Below are 21,434 nucleotides of genomic sequence, written 5' to 3' on the forward strand. Positions count from 1 at the left end.
CTTCATTTATACAAATTTGCATTCACGCTGTAACTTAACTCACAAAAGCTTTGCCGTAATCATATCTGCTACAAACAGAGACCATAGAACGATTCCGATGATATCATCTTGAGTATGTGTTATGGAAGAACGCAGCAGTTCTTCTATGAGTTTGATTGGATGACTGGTGAGTTAGTTGTTCCACTCCCTATATCTCTTATTGTTAATATTCTGATCAGATATCATTTCCAAACCACATGAACAAAAATCGGCCGTACCACGATTTGAGTCGGGATCAAAGGTAATATTAATAGATGGTTATTGATTAACTGATTTCCTTCGAGCTGGCTGAATGAATATATTGGATTTAAAACTAATTTCTTTTAGTTTAAAACGAGACACACGATTACAAGTTGTATATTGCTAAATATTCCATTCATGCACCTTAAATTTTGTGGTATTGCAAAGAGGTATGACTAAAATGAATTATCTTTATGGTTGCTAAGAAATGTTTAAATCTATCGGGACTTCCGTGGTCACATTACTCTAGCCTATCGTTGGTCAGTTATTGATTACACAAGGCAGGGTCTGTCATTGGTCAGCTGCACCTGCTGCCATGTACAGGCGTATGTTGACGCCACTTCACTGAAGAGTGGACAGCACACCAACATGGACAACACATCAGCTGTGGGTTTTAACATCTCTGACATTTTACCTCCTCAGGAAATAGCCGCAGAATGCAATGCTACTAACATGTCATCTGGATGCGAAGGTCATGACGCTAACCAAACTAATCATTTGCTTGATAGCATTCAGCATATCATGGAGATCACTTTCATGTGCTGTGATGTTCTGAACGTACTTGGTAACGCTGTCTTGATGTTGCTGATCTACAAGGCCAGGACAATGATAGAAGCTTCAGGACGTCTCCTCATGAACCAGGCTGTTGCTGACGCAGGAATGGGACTATCGTGGCTTGTTATGAATGGGATCATGTACACCTACCCTCACAGAGATCTCCCGCAGACGGCCATCCTTGTACACGGGGTCGTTATGAGCGTCTGTACTTGTGTGTCTGGACTGTCATTGGCCATGACACTCTTCGCCCTCCACATAGCCATATGCAATCCTATTCTCTACAAAGTCCACTACAAACCAATACTAATCACTATCTTCATGGTAGTATCCTGGCTCGTGGTGATTGGATGTTGGAGTCTGGTATTTGCAGGAGACAACTTCTTCTATCAGGAACCTGATTCTGTCATATATATATTTAATGTTAGTAAACAAAATGCCTGGTTTGTATGTATTTGTATGTTCGTTAACATCATTTTGCCACTTGCAATGATAATCATCGCCTTCACACGCATATGCCTCCATATGCGCAAGAAAGAGATGTTCAACGTTTCCATCACATCCGCCTCCGCTACCAAGCTTTATGTCCGTCAAGCAAAGGGCATCCTCGTCGTATGTATCACCTACATAGTAACATTTATCCCTATATGGGTTTTTAACTTCTTCAAAATTCATTTTAAAAGTGACAATGACATTGTTCTCTCCATTACTGGAACCAGCCTTATTCTCCTGAACTATGTGTACCTTGTCTTCAAGCTACCCCTGTTTCTGTTGGCCTTCAAATCCTACCGTCGAGTTGCCTCCCAAATCTTCTGTCAACACCTAGCATCGGGATCTTCATCGGTGTCCTCTGACGGTCGAGGCAAATTGCCACAAAGGAAATACAAGACTGCAACAAACACCAACCACAGGCTTGATGACACTGGCCACCAACGAACTTCAGAGGATGCCAGATCTACTCCGATACAGATGGATGAGACAACCGAGATGAAGGGGAATATTGGAAGAGTTAAACATGGCTTCATCACCACCACCACCTGCTCTTTGTACCATGGGGACACGGCGAGAACAATCAGTGCAAACGATGACGTCAGTTCCACTACAAACAATGACGTCAGTAACAGACCGGTAAGTAATCAATTGTTTTTGATACCGAAATTCATTTATAAAGCGTTACTGTTGTTACTGTTATAAAACATTTGACCGAGACTTACAGAAAGTTCGGCGAGTCGTGTATGACACTCGCAGACACCATGTTGTTCTAGGAGACGAAGTCACGCGTTATGGATAAACCAATGAAATTCTTAATATAGGTATAACAATTTTGTTTCGTTTACTTGGGAGATTGCGTGTCACCGTACCCCGACGGCGAAGAACGTTTCTCAAAATATCAATCAACGGCACATCTGGTCTAGATTTGAATGTAAACAATATTATTTAAAGGTCGCCGACTGGACTATAGCAAACAACCTACTGCTACTTCAGCAACTACTACCATTATTAGACCGCCTCCGTGGTCTAGTGGTAGAGTGAGTGAGTGAGTGAGTGAGTGAGTGAGTGAGTGAGTGAGTATGGTTTTACGCCGGTTTTAGCAATATTCCAGCAATATCACGGCGGGGGACACCAGAAAGGCGCTTCACACATTGTACCCATGTCGGGAATCGAACTCGGGTCTCGGGTCTTCGAGCGGGCTACCCGACCGCCCCTCTCATGGTAGAGCGTCGGGCCGGAGAGCGGAAGGTCCGGGGTTCCATCCCCGACCGCGTCATACCAAAAGACGTTAAAAGATGGTACTTGTTGTTACCCTGTGTGGCGCTCGGCATTAAGGGGTTAAACAAGGACTGGTCGGCTCGGAGTCAGTATACTGTGTCTGAGTGGGGTATTCATGTTAAACTGCGGCATGGTAGTATCTCAGTGTGCTAGCCCTATAAATCGGCATTAGTCCGGACTAGTGCATGCAGCCACACAAACACGTACATGCACGTCGCTATATAAGTGCAATAATCTTTGACGCGACATTAAACCCAATTTCACCTCACTACAATTATTACAACTATTATTACAACTAACCATAACCCTAAAACAATAACAAGATAATATCTGTAATAATCATTTTAAAAGCGTACCTACGTACCTGGATGCAGCTTCAAATCACATGATATATTCTATACGTCAAAGAGTTTTCTGAAGTTGAGAAAAGTGATACTTCTATTGCAGTGAACATAACACGTTGACGGAACTATTGTCATACAGAAGTTACCTCCCTTATATTATCTCCCTTTATCTTCAGTGTCTGGTCGGTATACAAACTGTTGAGGACCTTTGTACGTTAGTTGACAAGGCAAAATAATGACAGACGGTCATTAATATAGTTAATATCACTTCTTGCCGTTTGTTATTCTCTTGAAAATGTTTTGTTATAAACTGTAAACTTCTCATTTAACTTGTCAATCGAGACTGTTCGTTTTGCAAAGCGCCATTTTTGTTACTTGACCAGCGTGTTTTCTTTCGCTTCCAACAGCGGTTTCCTAGTTTTCGAGGATATTTTTTTGTAAAAGCTGTTTTTGTATATATATTTTGATACTTTTGTTTATATTTTTTAAGACGAAACTATTTTTTAAGTCGCAAATACAAGGAATGGTGAAACGTCCCTGTAGGTAGGGAGAATATCTACAGAAAAAAAGTATATAATAGATAGAATATTCCATATGTCTCGTGAAATATCTTGTCAGAAAACATTTAAGCCCTCGGTTATTTCTGAAATAAATAAATAATCTGTCCTGAGTTATTTTGTCAGCAATTTAAAATGAACTTGATAGATTGTCTGATTAATCGGAGATTCTTGTTGGATTATGGATACCTTGTTATCTTCTCAGTCATAATGTCTGATTAAATAGAGATTATTAGCCGAGTGTGTTTTTGTATCGTAAATGTCCTATATCAGGAATAAGAATTGTATTATGCGAGCCTTTATGCATCTGTTTTATTCCTAAGGAATAAAAGCCCGAGTGAACCGCCCCATTTTATATAGTGCCAACTGATTTGCATCAATGGTTGTTTACATATTAAGCACTCACACATAGGGACACCACTATCTAATGATACAGGGAACGTCCTACGTATCATTGTATCATTGCTAAAAGCGACGTAAAACACACTCACTCACTCTTCATGTAAAAGAATAATAGAGTATCAAAACATATTGTGATTTGTACAATCATATTCCATTTCGATACAAAACTGACACGTTCATTCCTTCTTTTATTACCTGACTCTCGACAGCATCCTTTCAATGACCTCATCGTTTCATATGTGTATGCTGCATCTGAACATTTTCCTGTATCTGTTGTTCTCTTACAGGTCGCCACCTAAATGGCTATGAACAGCGCTACACTCCAACAAGCTGTCTCCAACTGCATGGGGACTGCATTCTGGACAGACTCTTTCTGCTGATGCTAACAGGGAAGTAAATAAAGCTTTCACACCTGTTTGTACACACATTCCGTTTAATCACATTCAATGGGGAGCTTGACTCGAGCAAATTGGCAGTCCCAGCAAGTGTGGCCCACTTCGTTCAAACACAAGTCTGCTTCCTCTTACTTTATCATGTATATTAATCTTGCAGGCAATAATTAAAACGCCTGGTGCTAGACAAATGGCCAACAGACCCATGAGTGTAATCCTCCTTGAAAGTGTCTGCAACGGTTTCATCAATTCTAAGCCCTTGTGAAAGGCTGATGCATGTACTTCAACAACCAGAGTCATGGGTCCAAATACTCGTATGTGGCTTGGCTGGCTTCTTATGGGTAAATGTGATATGGATCTATCTCATGTTTATGGTTTGTTCTCGGGGTTCTGTGATCTTTGAACGGCATTTGAACTGAATGTATACGTGAATAGATCTTAGATGACAAAATCCTCCAACCTCCCACACAACCCCTGAAACTCCCGCCTCCATCACCCCTCCCACACAACCCTTGCAACACCTGTCTCCTGCCTCTGACACAACATCGAGTGCTCCAGCACCCAGCCTCCCACACAACACCAGGTACTTCAGCCTCCAGCCTCCCACACAACACCAGGTACTCCAGCCTCATGCCTCCAACACAAAACCGGGTACTCCAGCCTCCAGTCTCCCACACAACACCGGGTACTCCAGCCTCCAGCCTCTCACACAACACCTGGTACTTCAGCCTCTAGCCTCTCACACAACACCTGGTACTCGAGCCTCCAGCCTCTCACACAACACCTGGTACTTCAGCCTCTAGCCTCACACACAACACCTGGTACTCAAGCCTCTAGCCTCTCACACAACACCTCGTATTCCAGCCTCTAGCCTCTCACACAACACCTGGTACTCCAGCCTCTAGCCTCCTACACAACCCCTGGAACTCATGCCTCTAGCCCCACACACAACCCCTGGTACTCCAGCCTCTAGCCTCTCACACAACACCTGGTACTCCAGCCTCTAGCCTCTCACACAAAACCTGGTACTCCAGCCTCTAGCCTCTCACACAACACCTGGTACTCCAGCCACTAGCCTCTCACACAACACCGGGTACTCCAGCCTCTAGCCTCACACACAACCCCTGGAACTCATGCCTCTAGCCTCACACACAACCCCTGGTACTCCAGCCTCTAGCCTCTCACACAACCCCTGGTACTCCAGCCTCTAGCCTCTCACACAACACCTCGTATTCCAGCCTCTAGCCTCTCACACAACACCTGGTACTCCAGCCTCTAGCCTCACACACAACCCCTGGAACTCATGCCTCTAGCCTCACACACCACCTGACACTCAGCCTCCAGACTCCACACAAAACCTGAAACTCCACCATCTTCAATCCCACACAGCACCTGAAACGCCACCATCCTCTCTTCCACACAACACCTTAAACTCCAGTCTACTCCCTCCCACACAACACCTGAAAATCAAGCGTCCAGCCTCCGACACAACACATTAAACGCCACCCTCCATCCTGCCACACAGAACTCAGAACCATCCTCCCATACGCTGAAACTTACACCTCCACACTACAAGTACACCTGAAGCTCAAGCCTCCATCCACACTACAAGTACACAAGACTCCACCAACACAACACAAACACCTGAAGCTCAATTCTCCACCCTAACAACATGTACACATGCAGCCTAAGACTCAATCCACACAACACAAACACCTGAAGCTCAAGCCTCCACCCACACAACATGTACAACTGAAGCTCAAGCCTCTAGCATTACAACCTGTACACCTGCAGCCTAAGACTCCACCCACACAACATGTACACCTGAAGCTCAAGCCTCCACCAACACAACATGTACACCTGCAGCCTAAGACTCCACCAACACAACATGTACACCTGAAGCTCAAGTCTCCACCCACACAACATGTAGACCTGAAGCTCAAACCTCTACCCTCAAGGCCTGTACACCTGAAACTCAAACCTCCACCCACACAACATGTACAACTGAAGCTCAAGTCTCTACCTTCACAGCCTGTACACCTGAAACTCAAGACTCCACCCACACAGCCTGTACACCTGAAGCTCAAGACTCCACCCACACAACATATACCCCTGAAGCTTCAGCCTCTACCCTCACAACATGTACAACTGAAGCCAAAGACTCCGCCTACACAACATGTACAACTGAAGCTCAAGACTCCTCCCCCACATGCATACCCGAGACTCGAGACTCCACCCACACAACATGTACAACTGAAGCTCAATTCTCCACCCTAACAACCTGTACACCTGCGGCCTAAGACTCCACCTCCACAACACGAACACCTGAAGCTCAAGTTTCCACGTTCACAACATGTACACCTGAAGCGTCAGCCTCTACCCCCAAAACCTGTACAACTGAAGCTCAAGCCTCCACCCACGCAACATGCACACCTGAAGCCCAAGACTCCACTCACACAACATGTACAACTGAAGCTCAAGCCTCCACCCACACAACATGTACACCTGAAGTTCAAGACTCCACTCACACAACATATACAACTGAAGCCCAAGCCTCCACACACGCAACATGCACACCTGAAGCCCAAGACTCCACTCACACAACATGTACAACTGAAGCTCAAGCCTCCACCCACACAACATGTACACCTGAAGTTCAAGACTCCACTCGCACAACATATACAACTGAAGCCCAAGACTCCACTCACACAACATGCACACCAGAAGCTAAAGACTCCACACACACAACCTGCACACCAGAAGCTAAAGACTCCACACACACAACCTGTACACCTGAAGCTCAAGCCTCCACCAATACAACCTGTACACCTGAAGCTCAAGCCTCAACCCACACAACATGCACACCTGAAGCTCAAGCCTCCACACACACAACATGCACACCTGAAGCTCAAGCCTCAACCCTCATAACATGTACACCTGAAGCTTCAGCCTCTACCCCCACATCCTGTACATCTGAAGCTCAAGACTCCACTCACACAACATGTACAACTGAAGCTCAAGCCTCCACCCACGCAACATGCACACCTGAAGCCCAAGACTCCACTCACACAGCATGTACAACTGAAGCTCAAGCCTCCACCCACACAACATGCACACCAGAAGCTAAAGACTCCACACACACAACCTGTACACCTGAAGCTCAAGCCTCCACCAATACAACATGCACACCTGAAGCTCAAGCCTCCACACACACAACATGCACACCTGAAGCTCAAGCCTCAACCCTCATAACATGTACACCTGAAGCTTCAGCCTCTACCCCCACATCCTGTACATTTGAAGCCCAAGACTCCACAATTTCAGTTTACATTTATCAAAGTCTGTCTTGCTTATATTAGTATTTGTTCAAGAACATCCACTGGCTGTGATACCCCTTGTGGTCAAGACAAGCCACGCCCTTGAGTGTATTTAGTGTCAGCACCTTCATGATTAACACGTAGTTTGTTGTTAAGTATCAAGAAAAATGTCGTTTGTTTGAATTGGTATTCAGCCCTTTGTGAATGGGAATGTTTTGGTGTTTTGTTTTCGAGTTTTGCCGGCGTCGCTCCACTTTCCTTTTTGAAACCACGCGGAGCTTGGACGCCTTATGGAAATCCTATCATGTATATCTACGTTTTGGCACATTGTCAAGACATGTCAGTGATCAAGGTCATCCTAAGGATTATAGACTGATGAAAATCAATGTCACATTTCACTAAAATGTCCTTTTCTGCCGATTTGTTTTAAGTTGTATGCATACAGTGATTATTTTGTTTGACTACCTGCCTAGTATGACAAGTGATAATAATCTTGTAATATCAGTGGTAGGTCACTGTGACCTATGTTTAATGGAAACACATGCTAAATGTTTCGTTGTTACGTTGAATTCCACCAAAGGACATCGTATTTGATTTATATGCTGGATTGCCAATTGAAATGTTCTTGAAATATACGTGACAGATACTGACGTTCAATTCACTTTCTAGGTCATGCACTCAAAACATGTATGATGTTCGTGATAACTCAAGTGTTCACTGTGATTGGGTATCGAAGTGGCCAAGTTTTGAGCGACCGTAATTAAAGTTCAAAGTCACTGGAATTGTCATTCCTAAGGTATTGAGATGCTTCTTTGTGTACTAAACAAACCCTCTGTGTTTGTCCGAGATGTTTGTAAGAGCAAAAACCTATGTTTTCAACTCAAAACAATGAAGGATGCGCGATTGGCTAAATTTGAGGATCAAGATCAGTGCAACCGGAAGTGCATAAATCGTTATTATTAAGTAATCTAGAGCTTGGTACTCTCTGTTATAAATATTTTCTGTTTGGCATATGCGGTTTTTTTAACCCCAGAGCAAAGTTGTGAAGAAGTGCATGTAAATAAAAACGACAAAATCATTTCCATAATCATAAGAACTCCACAATCAAACGAACTCGACACGTTTTTGGGTAGAGATTTCTTATGAAATGGAAAGGTTTTATTGTTAGTTTAGCTATTGAAGCATGGGACTTTCTGTTTTAAAGTAACGCTGCTTATGGTTTGTATGTCCTCAAACCGGAAGTGCATCTAACGTTCTTATTTTAGTTCAAATGCCTTAGATATGTGTTTTTCCAAACCGGAAGTAATATCACTAAAAAGTGCATTTAATTGTTTCAGTAATCTTTTGAAAGGCATAGTAGTGTCTGCTTTAAAATGGTCGTGCATTAGACAATGTTTTCACAAATCAGAAATGATGTCATTAAACCGGAAGTGCATATAACCTTTCAATGCAGGTACCTTATTGCATGGGACATTTCTGTAGCATAATTTTGGGGCATTCGGGAAACGGTGGAGACGGGTCTGCTTCTGGGTTTTTGTCGTGCAAATACCTTTCTTGTGTGAAATGTTATAAATTTTGTCTTTTGTATGTGCTGAAATCATCATACTGCTTTCTCAAATCTCTCGATTAACCTTCTACTGGAATTCCCGTGCATTCATCCGTGATGTACGCTGGTCATCACTCAGAACACATGGTCAAGAATACCCGGATGCTGCGGATGCAGACCAGTATTAACTTTACCAAACAAAGTAAAATCATAAGAAATAGCAGTCAACTAGTGATATCGGGAGTTGCTGCTTATTTAATATTATGAACTAGTTTTCCCATATTAGTTTGCTAGATAAAGCCCTGAAGTGAATACCGTAAGGAAGATAGGATTATTCGTTTTTAACACTTAACGTAAACAACAATTCCTCAGCACAAGGAACATTCCACTGCAGCATTGTGATATATGTATTGGCGTTATGTCTTGGTGTTTTGGGAAAACCATTTGCCTGTCAAGAACTTAATTAAAACATGTGTTTATCATTCTAGATATAAGCCAGTGTTGTTCTTTGGTCTTGTGTAGTGTGTTAAAAAAATAGTCACTTCCACTTTCATTTCACACGGGACTGTACACAATAACACCAGTATCTCGATCATGCATAGAAAGTTTTATTGCCATCTTATCAAGACAAAAGGTCACTTGGCCCACCTCTACACCATAAGACATCTTGGTCAGCAATCGTGGGAGTCATAAGGTCATCTGTTCACGTGACTTCGATGTAACACAATCGGTGGCAGTCTGACCATCATACAAACGTTGCTAGATATCAAATTTTTTGCTTATCATATGATATTCTTCAGCCATTTAAAGCCGCCCCTTATTTTGTCGGCACTAAAGCCATCAGTGGGTGTGCAATTTAAAATGAAATCATTCAATATCACCCCTCTACTGCAGTCCAGGGTATGACGTAGGTAACGGAATAAGCCGAGTGGATCCGAATCGAAAGGTCCAAGTGATCTTATGATATACCATCTGTCAACCCGATGTCCATCCGTCCGTAACATGCAAACTTCACTCCGATTCGATACCGTTCATCGTTGATGGAGAGAGGTATCAAATTTGGGTACGGTATCTGAGTTTAATGATGCTGCTGTACCCAATGTGGTCGTACAAGAATGCTTGTAAAAATACAATTGTATTGATTTGAACACGAAGGTAACTTGGATGCTAGGTCAATGTCCTTCCGTCCTCGCTCAGCAAGCAGATCCAATTAACTTATTTGGATGAAATACATATAGTGCCACCACACGTTCTTACTTTTTGGCTAAACACTTGACTGCTTGTACCTAACAGGGCATGGACATATGATGCGTAACAATGACTTGACTCAAAAACTATATTTTGACAATTGTCACATTGTCCTTTCTGTTGCATTCCATATGCCCCAAAGGTAATTGCATGGATCTTTACACAACCCAGCTGTCTGCAAATAAAAATGATTTGGAAGTGAAATAGTCTGTGTTTGTTATTGTTTCTGGTTTCGGGGCCAAATGTATTCTGTGTGAAGAGACACTCGTCCATTTGCCATCAGGGTCAGTAGTCCGGGGTGGAAAGCGTCATGACCATGGCGAGCTCTTGGACAACTGGACAACAGCTGTTGTTTGTGTTTGTTTGTTTGTTTGTTTGTTGGTTGGTTGGCTGGTTGGTTGGTTGGTTGGTTGGTTGGTTCGTATTGAACGCCGCACTCACCAATATTCCTGCTGTATGATGACGGTCTGTAAATAATTGAGTTTGGATCAAACAATCCAGTGATTCACATAATGCGCATCGATCTGAAGACCAAATTTAACCCGGATCTTCAGGGGTTCTGACTAAAGTAAAGATATTAGTTTACAAAACGAGGATAAGGAATATAAAAGCAACTAAATATCTCTCTTATTAGTGAAGATTTTCGAATGCAACCCCAAACATAGACAACTTCTTTATATTTCTTCAAAAATTGGGATATGAAAAGACAATTTGCATTCATAAGATTTGTTGAATAACTGAAACACTTACAGCAAACGCTTTATTTTTAGCATGATGAAATTCTTGAAAGCAGAGCCCAAAGAACGATTCCGATCATACCACAAGCATGGAATCAAGGGGATGGGGGGTGGGGAGAGAGTGGGTGGGGAGAGAGGGGGTGGGGGTGGAGGTATTCCCTACAGTATTTTAGAAACCATGAGGTAAGGTCAATACTTCAAATAAAAAACATATATATAATCAATTGGGCAGAAAAGGAAGATTTAAAAACAACTTAATATTTTATTACAGCTGTTGTGACAGAAATGTACCCATCATACTCATCAAGCTACGCAACAACTATCCAATATATCTACAAAAGTATATAATTTCTGAAACTTCAGTGAGTGACTCAGTTACGTTAGGATTTTACGCCGCATCTAGAAATATTACAGCGAAATCAAGGCTGGGTGACACGAGAAGAAGGCTTCACACAGTGTACCTATGTGCCGATTCGAACCCGGAACGTCGGTGTGCCGAGCCAGCGCTTTAACCACTTGGCTACCCTAACGACCGAGTTCAGAGGGTGTGGGGGCATAGTCGTCGTCCAGCAGACGCCGCAACTCGCTGTAAAGATCCTTGGTTTATATGACCCTCCTCATGGGTCTCACCCCGACCTGAATCACCTCGGGGGTTTTTCTCCCACATTAAGCTGACACGCCGTGATAAAACTGCAATACTGTATTCGCCATAATAAGATCCCCGGACGCTTAGAAAATTGACAAAGGGAGCGCTTATTGAACAACATACGAGCAAATCGAATTTCAGAGCTCGAGCGGTAGTGAATAAACCTATTTCAAACGTCGATGAAACTAATCTTTTGCGACAATAGTAACTGGTCAATAACTCGACTGCTGTACAAAATATGTTATATACACAGGACAATGTGGACTGTCATGAATAATCTCAGTCTTAGTAGGGGGCGCTTATCAAGATTACTTGCAGATTGGTCTAGAATTTGGTGAGAGGTGCGTTTCTTGGATCAGAGCCCTTAATACGTCGAATACGGTGCTGTTATGTGTAGGAATCAGAGAGGTTTAAATCTAAAATCCTGAGGGGAAGTGTTATGTCTAACTTATAAACCGAAGAAAGAAATTTAAAACAATCTTTATCAACAATTTTATGTTTCAAACTAACGTTCCGTGAATCTTTGGAAACGGGCGTAAAATATCTTCTGTTGTGAACAGGCACTTCAAAAGCAGATTTGTTTCTCAAACGCAGTCGTTCATCAGCGCCCCTATACTGCACTAAACTGGTTCACTCACTGAGCTCCAGATACGAAGGTTGGTAGTTGAATCGACCGAAATACAAACAAAACATTTGTCATGTGATTCTACGTCATCCCGCATCATGAACAATGTGTTTACATTCAAACTGGGGCACGGGTGGCCCAGTCGTCTAGGGCTCCGCGATTCGCCGTGAAATCTATGATTGTGGGTTCGAATCCCGGTTCGCCCCGATTACGTTTCTAGGTTGGTCAGAACCAAACCTGTTCTCGTGGGTTTCACCGAAGTGGTAAACGTCTGAGACCTGCATCACTTCAGGCTTTCCTCCTAAAATTAAGCTGACAAGCCGCGATATAACTGTTAAAAGGGGCGTTAAACACAACTCACTCACTCATTACATTCAAACTAAAACTTTAACGAGAGACATTCACAATGTCGCTAAATTTTGTATAAATAAAATCCCCGAGATATTATAACATCCCTGTTCATGACATTTAACCCGACTAGCGAACAATAGGATGACGTCACTGGAGGTTTATAAAAGTTAAAACTAACTCACTTGTCGGGATGACGTCATTTCAGACAACCTCGATAAAGGTGTCACTGTTTCCTACCGACTCACCAATAACTACAGTGTGTTGACAACAGATCGCCACGATATAGGTGCCATGTTTATTACAGACTACGTAATAACGCTGTTGGTGTTGACTACAGACCACCTCGATAAAGGTGTCAGCGTTTATTACAGACTGTCGTATTAACGCTGTTGGTGTTGACTACAGACCACCTCGATAAAGGTGTCACTGTTTATTACAGACTACCGTATTAACGCTGTTGGTGATGACTACAGACCACCCAATAAAGGTGGCACTGTTTATTACAGACTACATAATAACGCTGTTGGTGTTGACCACAGACCACCTCGATAAAGGTGTCATTGTTTATTACAGACTACATAATAACGCTGTTGGTGTTGACCACAGACCACCACGATAAAGGTGTCATTGTTAATTACAGACTACATAATAACGCTGTTGGTGTTGACCACAGACCACCACGATAAAAGTGTCATTGTTTATTACAGACTGTCGTATTAACGCTGTTGGTGTTGACTACAGACCACCTCGATAAAGGTGTCACTGTTTATTACAGACTACCGTATTAACGCTGTTAGTGTTGACTACAGACCACCTCGATAAAGGTGTCACTGTTTATTACAGACTACCGTATTAACGCTGTTGGTGATGACTACAGACCACCCAATAAAGGTGGCACTGTTTATTACAGACTACATAATAACGCTGTAGGTGTTGACCACAGACCACCTCGATAAAGGTGTCATTGTTTATTACAGACTACATAATAATGCTGTAGGTGTTGACCACAGACCACCTCGATAAAGGTGTCATTGTTTATTACAGACTACATAATAACGCTGTTGGTGTTGACCACAGACCACCACGATAAAGGTGTCATTGTTAATTACAGACTACATAATAACGCTGTTGGTGTTGACCACAGACCACCACGATAAAGGTGTCATTGTTTATTACAGACTACGTAATAACGCTGTTGGTGTTGACTACCGACCACCTCGATAAAAGTGTCATTGTTGATTACAGACTGTCGTATTAACGCTGTTGGTGTTGACTACAGACCACCTTGATAAAGGTGGCACTGTTTATTACAGACTACATAATAATGCTGTTGGTGTTGACCACAGACCACCTCGATGAAGGTGTCACTGTTTATTACAGACTGCAGTAACAACGCTATTGGTGTTGACTCGTCTATTGATAACTTCTTGTATCGTTGGGACGTGTCATTTAGGCGTCTCATCTGTTGGGTCAGTTTCCTACATGGATTTCCTGGAGTGATTTCCTATTAGTCGCTAGTATTTTAGAAGGATCAGTTTTAAATTACAATTTCGGTGAAGACTGACAGCGAACAGCATATATCCTTGCACCGTTCACGCAACAACACAAACACTTACCAGCGTTTCTTTTTTAAATGTCTACGAAAAGACGACCAGCAAATATTAAGAGTTGTGCATATATTCAATACATTATCGTACACTGACGGAGCGGATCGTTACAATGTGTGACCTGCCTGATTTATATATAACTCACTCACTCACTCACTCCGCAGAAAAATCGTTATTTATATGTTGAAACAAACTGAAAAACGAACAACTGCACAACCAATAAGCGAAACATCTGGCAACATCTTAATAACACAGTTCAAAACTAATAAAGGTAATAAAAGGAAATTAAATACTGAAAAACTGAATAAACCAACTAAAGTTGAACGAAAAACAACCCAAAAGACATTCAGGAAATACTGTTAAACACACTTCTAGAAATATTTCAGTAAACTGTAATGTACAAATGTTTATTAATGTTGACCCAGAGTATTAAGACTTGCAAGAAATCAGAAAGCCTGTCTGTTGTTGTCAACTCTTCGCAAAGTCCAACTCGAACCCACCTCGCATCAAGAAACTGCCGACTACAATACGAACACCAAAGACACATATGCTGCTACATCCGGGACACCGTCGCAACAAATGAGAGTGAGTGAATGAGTGAGGTGGGTTTAACGCCGCTTTTAACAGTATTACATTTATATCACAGCGTTTCAGCTTAATGTGGGAGGGAAGCCCGAAGTGATGCAGGTCTCAGACGTTTACCACATTTGGTGACACCCACGAGCACGTGCACGTGTATGGTGCTGCAAACCATTGTTATGTAATTTTATTGCAGCGATATCTACAGTGTAGATAACGCTTAATCTCATCCAATAGATAGGGGCGATGTTTAACTTGTTTTGTTTTGGGAAAATAGTTATCGTTAATCTTAAGCAAAGATACAATAAAAAGATAGGGGCGATGTTTAACTTGTTTTGTTTTGGGAAAACAGTTATCGATAATCTTAAGCAAAAATACAATAAATAGATAGGGGCGATGTTTAACTTGTTTTGTTGTGGGAAAACAGTTATCAACAATCTTAAGCAAAGCTACAATAAATGGATAGGGAAGATGATTTAAGTATTTAAATGTTTGTTTGGAAATTAGTTATTGACAACCTTGGTGCACGTTTAGTCGTCTTTTCTTGTGGCAAATTTTAATATCGTAATAACTGAAAGCATGCAAACGACATTATTCTGTAGTTTGTTAATATCTTGTTAAAATATCCTTTTTCAATCTATTGAGCATTAACAGAGTTTGATGAGTGATGCTATGATAAATGTCTGAACTGTTTGGGAGGGACCAACTCTCCAACGTTGGTACGGATAACCAATGGCTTATGGGACTTTTGGACGGTCAGGGAACATCCAAGCAGACTGGGAGTCCTGGGACTTCCAAAACTTGAGCGACTGGAACTTCTGCCCTGTTCGCCCAGTGCAACATGTCTCTTACAAAGTGGTGTAAATCTTGTGTTATTGAAAATAAAACCATGATAGTGGTGCTAGATTGAAGAAGTGAGTGAGTGAGTGAGTGAGTGAGTGAGTGAGGATGGTTTTACGCCACTTTTAGCAATATTCCAGCAATATCACGGCGGGGGGACACAAGAAATGGGCTTCACACAGTGTACCCATGTCAGGAATCGAACCCGGGTCTTCGGCGTGACGATTGCTTTAACCACTAGGCTACCCGACCGTCCCGTAGATTGAAGAAACAAGAACATTGGCGAATATAGTGGCAAATGTCAACCAAACATCAGTCCAACGGAGCTAGCGTTACCGGCTGGTTCCAGAGCTGGTGTAGGTGTCGCTCCATCTCATCGCAGACATGCCCTATTTGGGAGAGGTATGGAGAAACAGCCTGCCCTGGCAGCACAACACTGTTATGCTACCTTCAAAACTCTGCTACAACGCGTGCAACATGTGGGCAGGCATTATCCTGCTGCACGGTGACGCTGCGTCCCGGCAAGGGTAGAGCTTGGAACTCGAACGATGTCGTTCCGTCATCGTACTCAATTCAAGTTGCCATTAACAATGATGAGTTGCGTTTTCCCAAGAGTTGTAATTCAACCCTGTATTGACGACGTTGACTAACGCAAGCGTCGCTTTAACGTTCTACTGGGCGCCTGAAGACCCATTCATGACCATCAGAGCTGTCCATATGAAATCTGGCTCATCTGTGAAGAATATATACTGTCCTAGTCTTGCCTACTGATCCTCTGATGCTGTCTACACCACACTGACGGTGAGGTGGAAGCAAAATTGGGCGTATCCCGGACATCGGGACCGGATGTTGTGCTACCTCAACCGGTTGCGTATGGTTCTGTCACTAATTGCTCTCAAACCAGGAATAGTCCTAGCTGTTTATGTGGTAGTTTGGCATTGATTCCGAAGATGCACCAACCGAATATGGTTGTCTTGTTGACTTGAGGTCATGCGTAGACGACCCTGCTATAGTTCACGTCTCCAAAGAGATAATATTGTGTTTCGATGAACATGATTTTTAGCAAGCCGTGACATTGCGTTAGCGTTATATACAGTTAATCAAAAGTGCTTTTATGATCACCTGATAGCTAAACAAACATTGTCTGCTGTTTACATTAATATAAACACGTGCATGAGTATACTGCTCCCAACAAACACGCAAACATCTAATTTGTAGGGGGCGCATGAAGAAGCACGTGAACCACAACATTAAAGTCGAGATGTCTTTATGAATATGTATTGAAAAGGGCATTATTTAATTTCAGATTATATTTATTTTGGTTGAATTTTGTATAAAGCACCGTCAGGAAATAAGGCTAGTAATACGTCACTTTGTCAACAGTACGCCATCGAGGTGTCATGCACGTATCGCTCAATATGGCAGACACACCAGATACTGATTTACACGAACGGAATTAAGTTTTCAGACATTTATCATCCATACACCTTCACTATCACTATTTTAAACACATTAAAAATACATTGAGCTTGAGTTGCTTGCAATGAATCTTAATTCATAATAAAAATTAGTTTATCGGAAAAACTCAAATTTAAAAATCCATATCAATCCTGAAGGTTCTTTTACAAGATGAAAACGTAGTCCATTATTTATAAGTTAATAAGAACTCCATGTTAGAATTAACTAAACGGTAAAGGGTTATGGATGAAATGTACTTTTTGAATTCTACAGTCTACAGCATTTATCATGCTATGTAACCTTCACACAGTTCCAGCCAATATCATGTCTCATATATAGCAAAGACCCGTGAAGATCCGGGGTAGAATAGGTCTTCAGCAACCCATGCTTGCCGTAAAGGGCGACTATGCTTATCGTAAAAGGCGACTAACGGGATCGGATGGTCAGACTCGCTGACTTGGTTCATACATGTCGTCGTATCTCTATGGCGTGGATCGTGATGTCAATCACTGGATTGTCTGGTCCAGACTCTATTATTTACAGACCGCCGTCATATAGATGGAATATTGCTAAGTGCGGCGTTATACAACAAACAAACAAACAAAACTTTGATGGCAAGGATTATTTGCAGCCCTACATGCAGACTTACATGACACTTTCACTGTTTTGTGCCAATCTAGATGTTCAAGCTTGCGTATATATAAATTACATTGTTGCAATGTATGTTTTAGAGAGAATAAAAGGCTCATCAGTATAAATTAAAAATCTGGTTTCAAGAGAGCCATTTTTATGAACTAACACGTGTCCATGCACCCGTGAATCCCCGAACAGCAAACCTGATTTGTAGTTTAAACATATTCTATTCAAAGTAACTTGAAAGGACTTGGTAAACATGCCTAACTGACTTTTCATCAACACCGTTCACTGTTATTGTTGACGTCAAAACTTAAAGGTCACACAGAATCAATACAATTTATAAAGTAAGACGATCTGAATTCTCCTAATTAGTATTGTCACCAGCCATAACTGCTCCTTATATTCCTGCTTCTGCACGTAATTAATGTACATTAGACCTATTACCTGCTACATATCTCCTATATCTAATTAGCATGTACTTCCCATTCCTGACCCTATAATTCAAGATTATTTCCCGTATAGCATGTACAAGAAGAAGACTAATTAGCACATCCAAGTTGATTGTCTTCATAGATAGCTTCTCTTGGTTTAAAGAAACTAGTAAGCAGGTATATCTTTTAACATTTGATGCTAACAAACATCCTGAAACAAAACCACTAAAACAACCACACCTTGATACAGATGAACCCCAACACCGTCACACCCCTAAACCATCACACCCCATCCTCACGGCACCCAAACACCACCACATCCGAATCCCCACAGCACCTAAACACCACCACACCTCTAAACCATCACACCCCATCCCCACGGCACCCAAACACCACCACATCCCATCCCCACAGCACCCAAACACCACCACACCACTAAACCATCACACCCCATCCCCACGGCACCCGAACACCGTCACATCCCATCCCCACGGCACCCAAACACCACCACACCCCTAAACCATCACAACCCATCAACACGGCACCCCAACACCACCACACCCCAAAACCATCACACCCTATCCCTGCGGCACCTAAACACCACCACATCCCATCCCCACACCACCCAAACACCACCACACCCCTGAAACCACCACACCCATCCCCACGGCACCCAAACACCACCACACCCCTAAACCATCACATCCCATCCCCAGGGCACCCAAACACTACCACACCCCTAAACCATCACACCCCATCCCCACAGCACCCAAACACCACCATACCCCTAAACCATCACACCCCATCCCCACGGCACCTAAACACCACCACACCCCTAAACCATCACAACCCATCAACACGGCACCCCAACACCACCACACCCCTAAACCATCACACCCCATCCCCACGGCACCTAAGCACCACCACACCCCTAAACCATCACAACCCATCAACACGGCACCCCAACACCACCACACCCCTAAACCATCACATCCCATCCCCACGGCACTCAAACACCACCACACCCCTAAACCATCACACCCCATCCCCACAGCACCCAAACACCACCACACCCCTAAACCATCACATCCCATCCCCACGGCACCCAAACACCACCACACCCCTAAACCATCACACCCCATCCCCACGGCACCCAAACACCACCACACCCCTAAACTATCACAACGCATCAACACAGCACCCAAACACCACCACACCCCTAAACCATCAAACCCCATCACCATGGCACCCAAACACCACCGACCCTAAAGCATCATATCCCATCCCCACGGCACCTCAACACCACCACGCCCCTAAACCATCAAACCCCATCACCATGGCACCCAAACACCACAACTCCCCTAAACCATCAAACCCCATCACCATGGCACCCAGACACCACCACACCCCTAAACCATCACATCCCATCCCCACGGCACCCAAACACTACCACACCCCGATACAACACCACCTTAACATCACTTTACCAAAAACTGCCCCATCACAAAACCACAATCACATCTGACATCCACCACACCTCAACACCACCACACCCGACACCACCACACCACCACCACCACACCTCAACACCACCACACTTTAGACTATCACACTCAAAAACCACCACACATGACACCAAAACACTCCAAAAACACACCACAACACCACCACACTCAAAAACCACCATACCCCAACACAATCGTACCACCACACCCGACACAACACCTCAACACCATCACACCCGACATCATCACACTCCAGAACCACCGCATTCAAAGAACACTACAAACCGACAAAACCCTCCCACAGCATCACACCCTACGCCATCACACTCCGACACCACCAAACTTCAACATAACCACACCCTAAAAACACCACACACCATCACCAACAGTACACCACAACACCACCACAATCAAACACCACCAAACCCCAACACCACCACAATCCAACACAACCACACACCAACACCACCAAACCCAACACCACCAAACCCAAAACCACCACACACCAACAACACTAAACCCAACAACACCAAACCCCTCACCACCAAACCAAACACCACCACACACCAACGCCACGACACACCAACACTACGACACACCAACACCACTACACACCAACACCACCACACACCAACACCACTACACACCAACACCACTACACACCAACACCACCACACACCAACACCACTACACACCAACACCACCACACACCAACACCACTACACACCAACACCACCAAACCAAACACCACCACACACCAACACCACTACACACCAACACCACCACACACCAACACCACCACACACCAACACCACTACACACCAACACCACCACACACCAACACCACTACACACCAACACCACTACACACCAACACCACCAAACCAAACACCACCAAACCCAACACCACTACTCACCAACACCACCACACACCAACACCACCACACACCAACACCACCAAACCCAACACCACTACACACCAACACCACCACACACCAACACCACTACACACCAACACCACCACGCACCAACACCACCAAACCAAACACCACTACACACCAACACCACTACACACCAACACCATCACACACCAACACCACCAAACCCAACACAACCACACACCAACACCACTACACACCAACACCACTACACACCAACACCACCACGCACCAACACCACCAAACCAAACACAACCACACACCAACACCACTACACACCAACACCATCACACACCAACACCACCACACACCAACACCACTACACACCAACACCACCACGCACCACCACACACCAACACCACTACACACCAACACGACTACACACCAACACCACCACGCACCACCACACACCAACACCACTACACACCAACACCACTACACACCAACACCACCACACACCAACACCACTACACACCAACACCACCACACACCAACACCACTACACACCAACACCACTACACACCAATACCGCCACACACCAACACAGTCACACACCAACACAGTCACACACCAACACCGCCACACACCAACACCACCACACACCAACACAGTCACACACCAACACAGTCACACACCAACACCGCCACACACCAACACAGCCACACACCAACA

General features: G+C 43.6%; 2 protein-coding genes across 2 annotated transcripts; both read left to right on the forward strand.

Moving 5' to 3' along the window:
* Positions 1-648: 648 nt before the first annotated feature.
* LOC139464702 (uncharacterized) lies at positions 649-6,576 on the forward strand. The gene is made up of 2 exons (XM_071246218.1): positions 649-1,962; positions 5,986-6,576. Exons 1-2 carry the CDS (start codon positions 649-651, stop codon positions 6,574-6,576), a joined length of 1,905 nt encoding a protein of 634 aa, XP_071102319.1.
* A 4,608-nt stretch (positions 6,577-11,184) lies between these two features.
* Positions 11,185-19,589, forward strand: LOC139464703 (proteoglycan 4-like). Its single transcript, XM_071246219.1, has 2 exons — positions 11,185-11,330; positions 19,037-19,589. The coding sequence occupies exons 1-2, from the start codon at positions 11,185-11,187 to the stop codon at positions 19,587-19,589; spliced, it is 699 nt and encodes a 232-aa protein (XP_071102320.1).
* Positions 19,590-21,434: the final 1,845 nt, after the last annotated feature.

Source organism: Haliotis cracherodii, unplaced genomic scaffold (genome assembly GCF_022045235.1).
Source record: "Haliotis cracherodii isolate W230 unplaced genomic scaffold, xgHalCrac1.p SCAF_17, whole genome shotgun sequence".
Taxonomy (NCBI): Eukaryota; Metazoa; Mollusca; class Gastropoda; order Lepetellida; family Haliotidae; genus Haliotis; species Haliotis cracherodii.

What these genes read in the sequence shown, in the direction of transcription:
- LOC139464702 (XM_071246218.1), top strand. Translation starts at nt 649, where the DNA reads ATGGACAACACATCAGCTGTGGGTTTTAACATCTCTGACATTTTACCT. An exon ending in ATGACGTCAGTAACAGACCG is followed by an intron (nt 1,963 to 5,985) that starts GTAAGTAATCAA and finishes GTACACATGCAG; the next exon opens with CCTAAGACTCAATCCACACA.
- LOC139464703 (XM_071246219.1), top strand. Translation starts at nt 11,185, where the DNA reads ATGAAATTCTTGAAAGCAGAGCCCAAAGAACGATTCCGATCATACCAC. An exon ending in AGTATTTTAGAAACCATGAG is followed by an intron (nt 11,331 to 19,036) that starts GTAAGGTCAATA and finishes TCCCATCCCCAG; the next exon opens with GGCACCCAAACACTACCACA.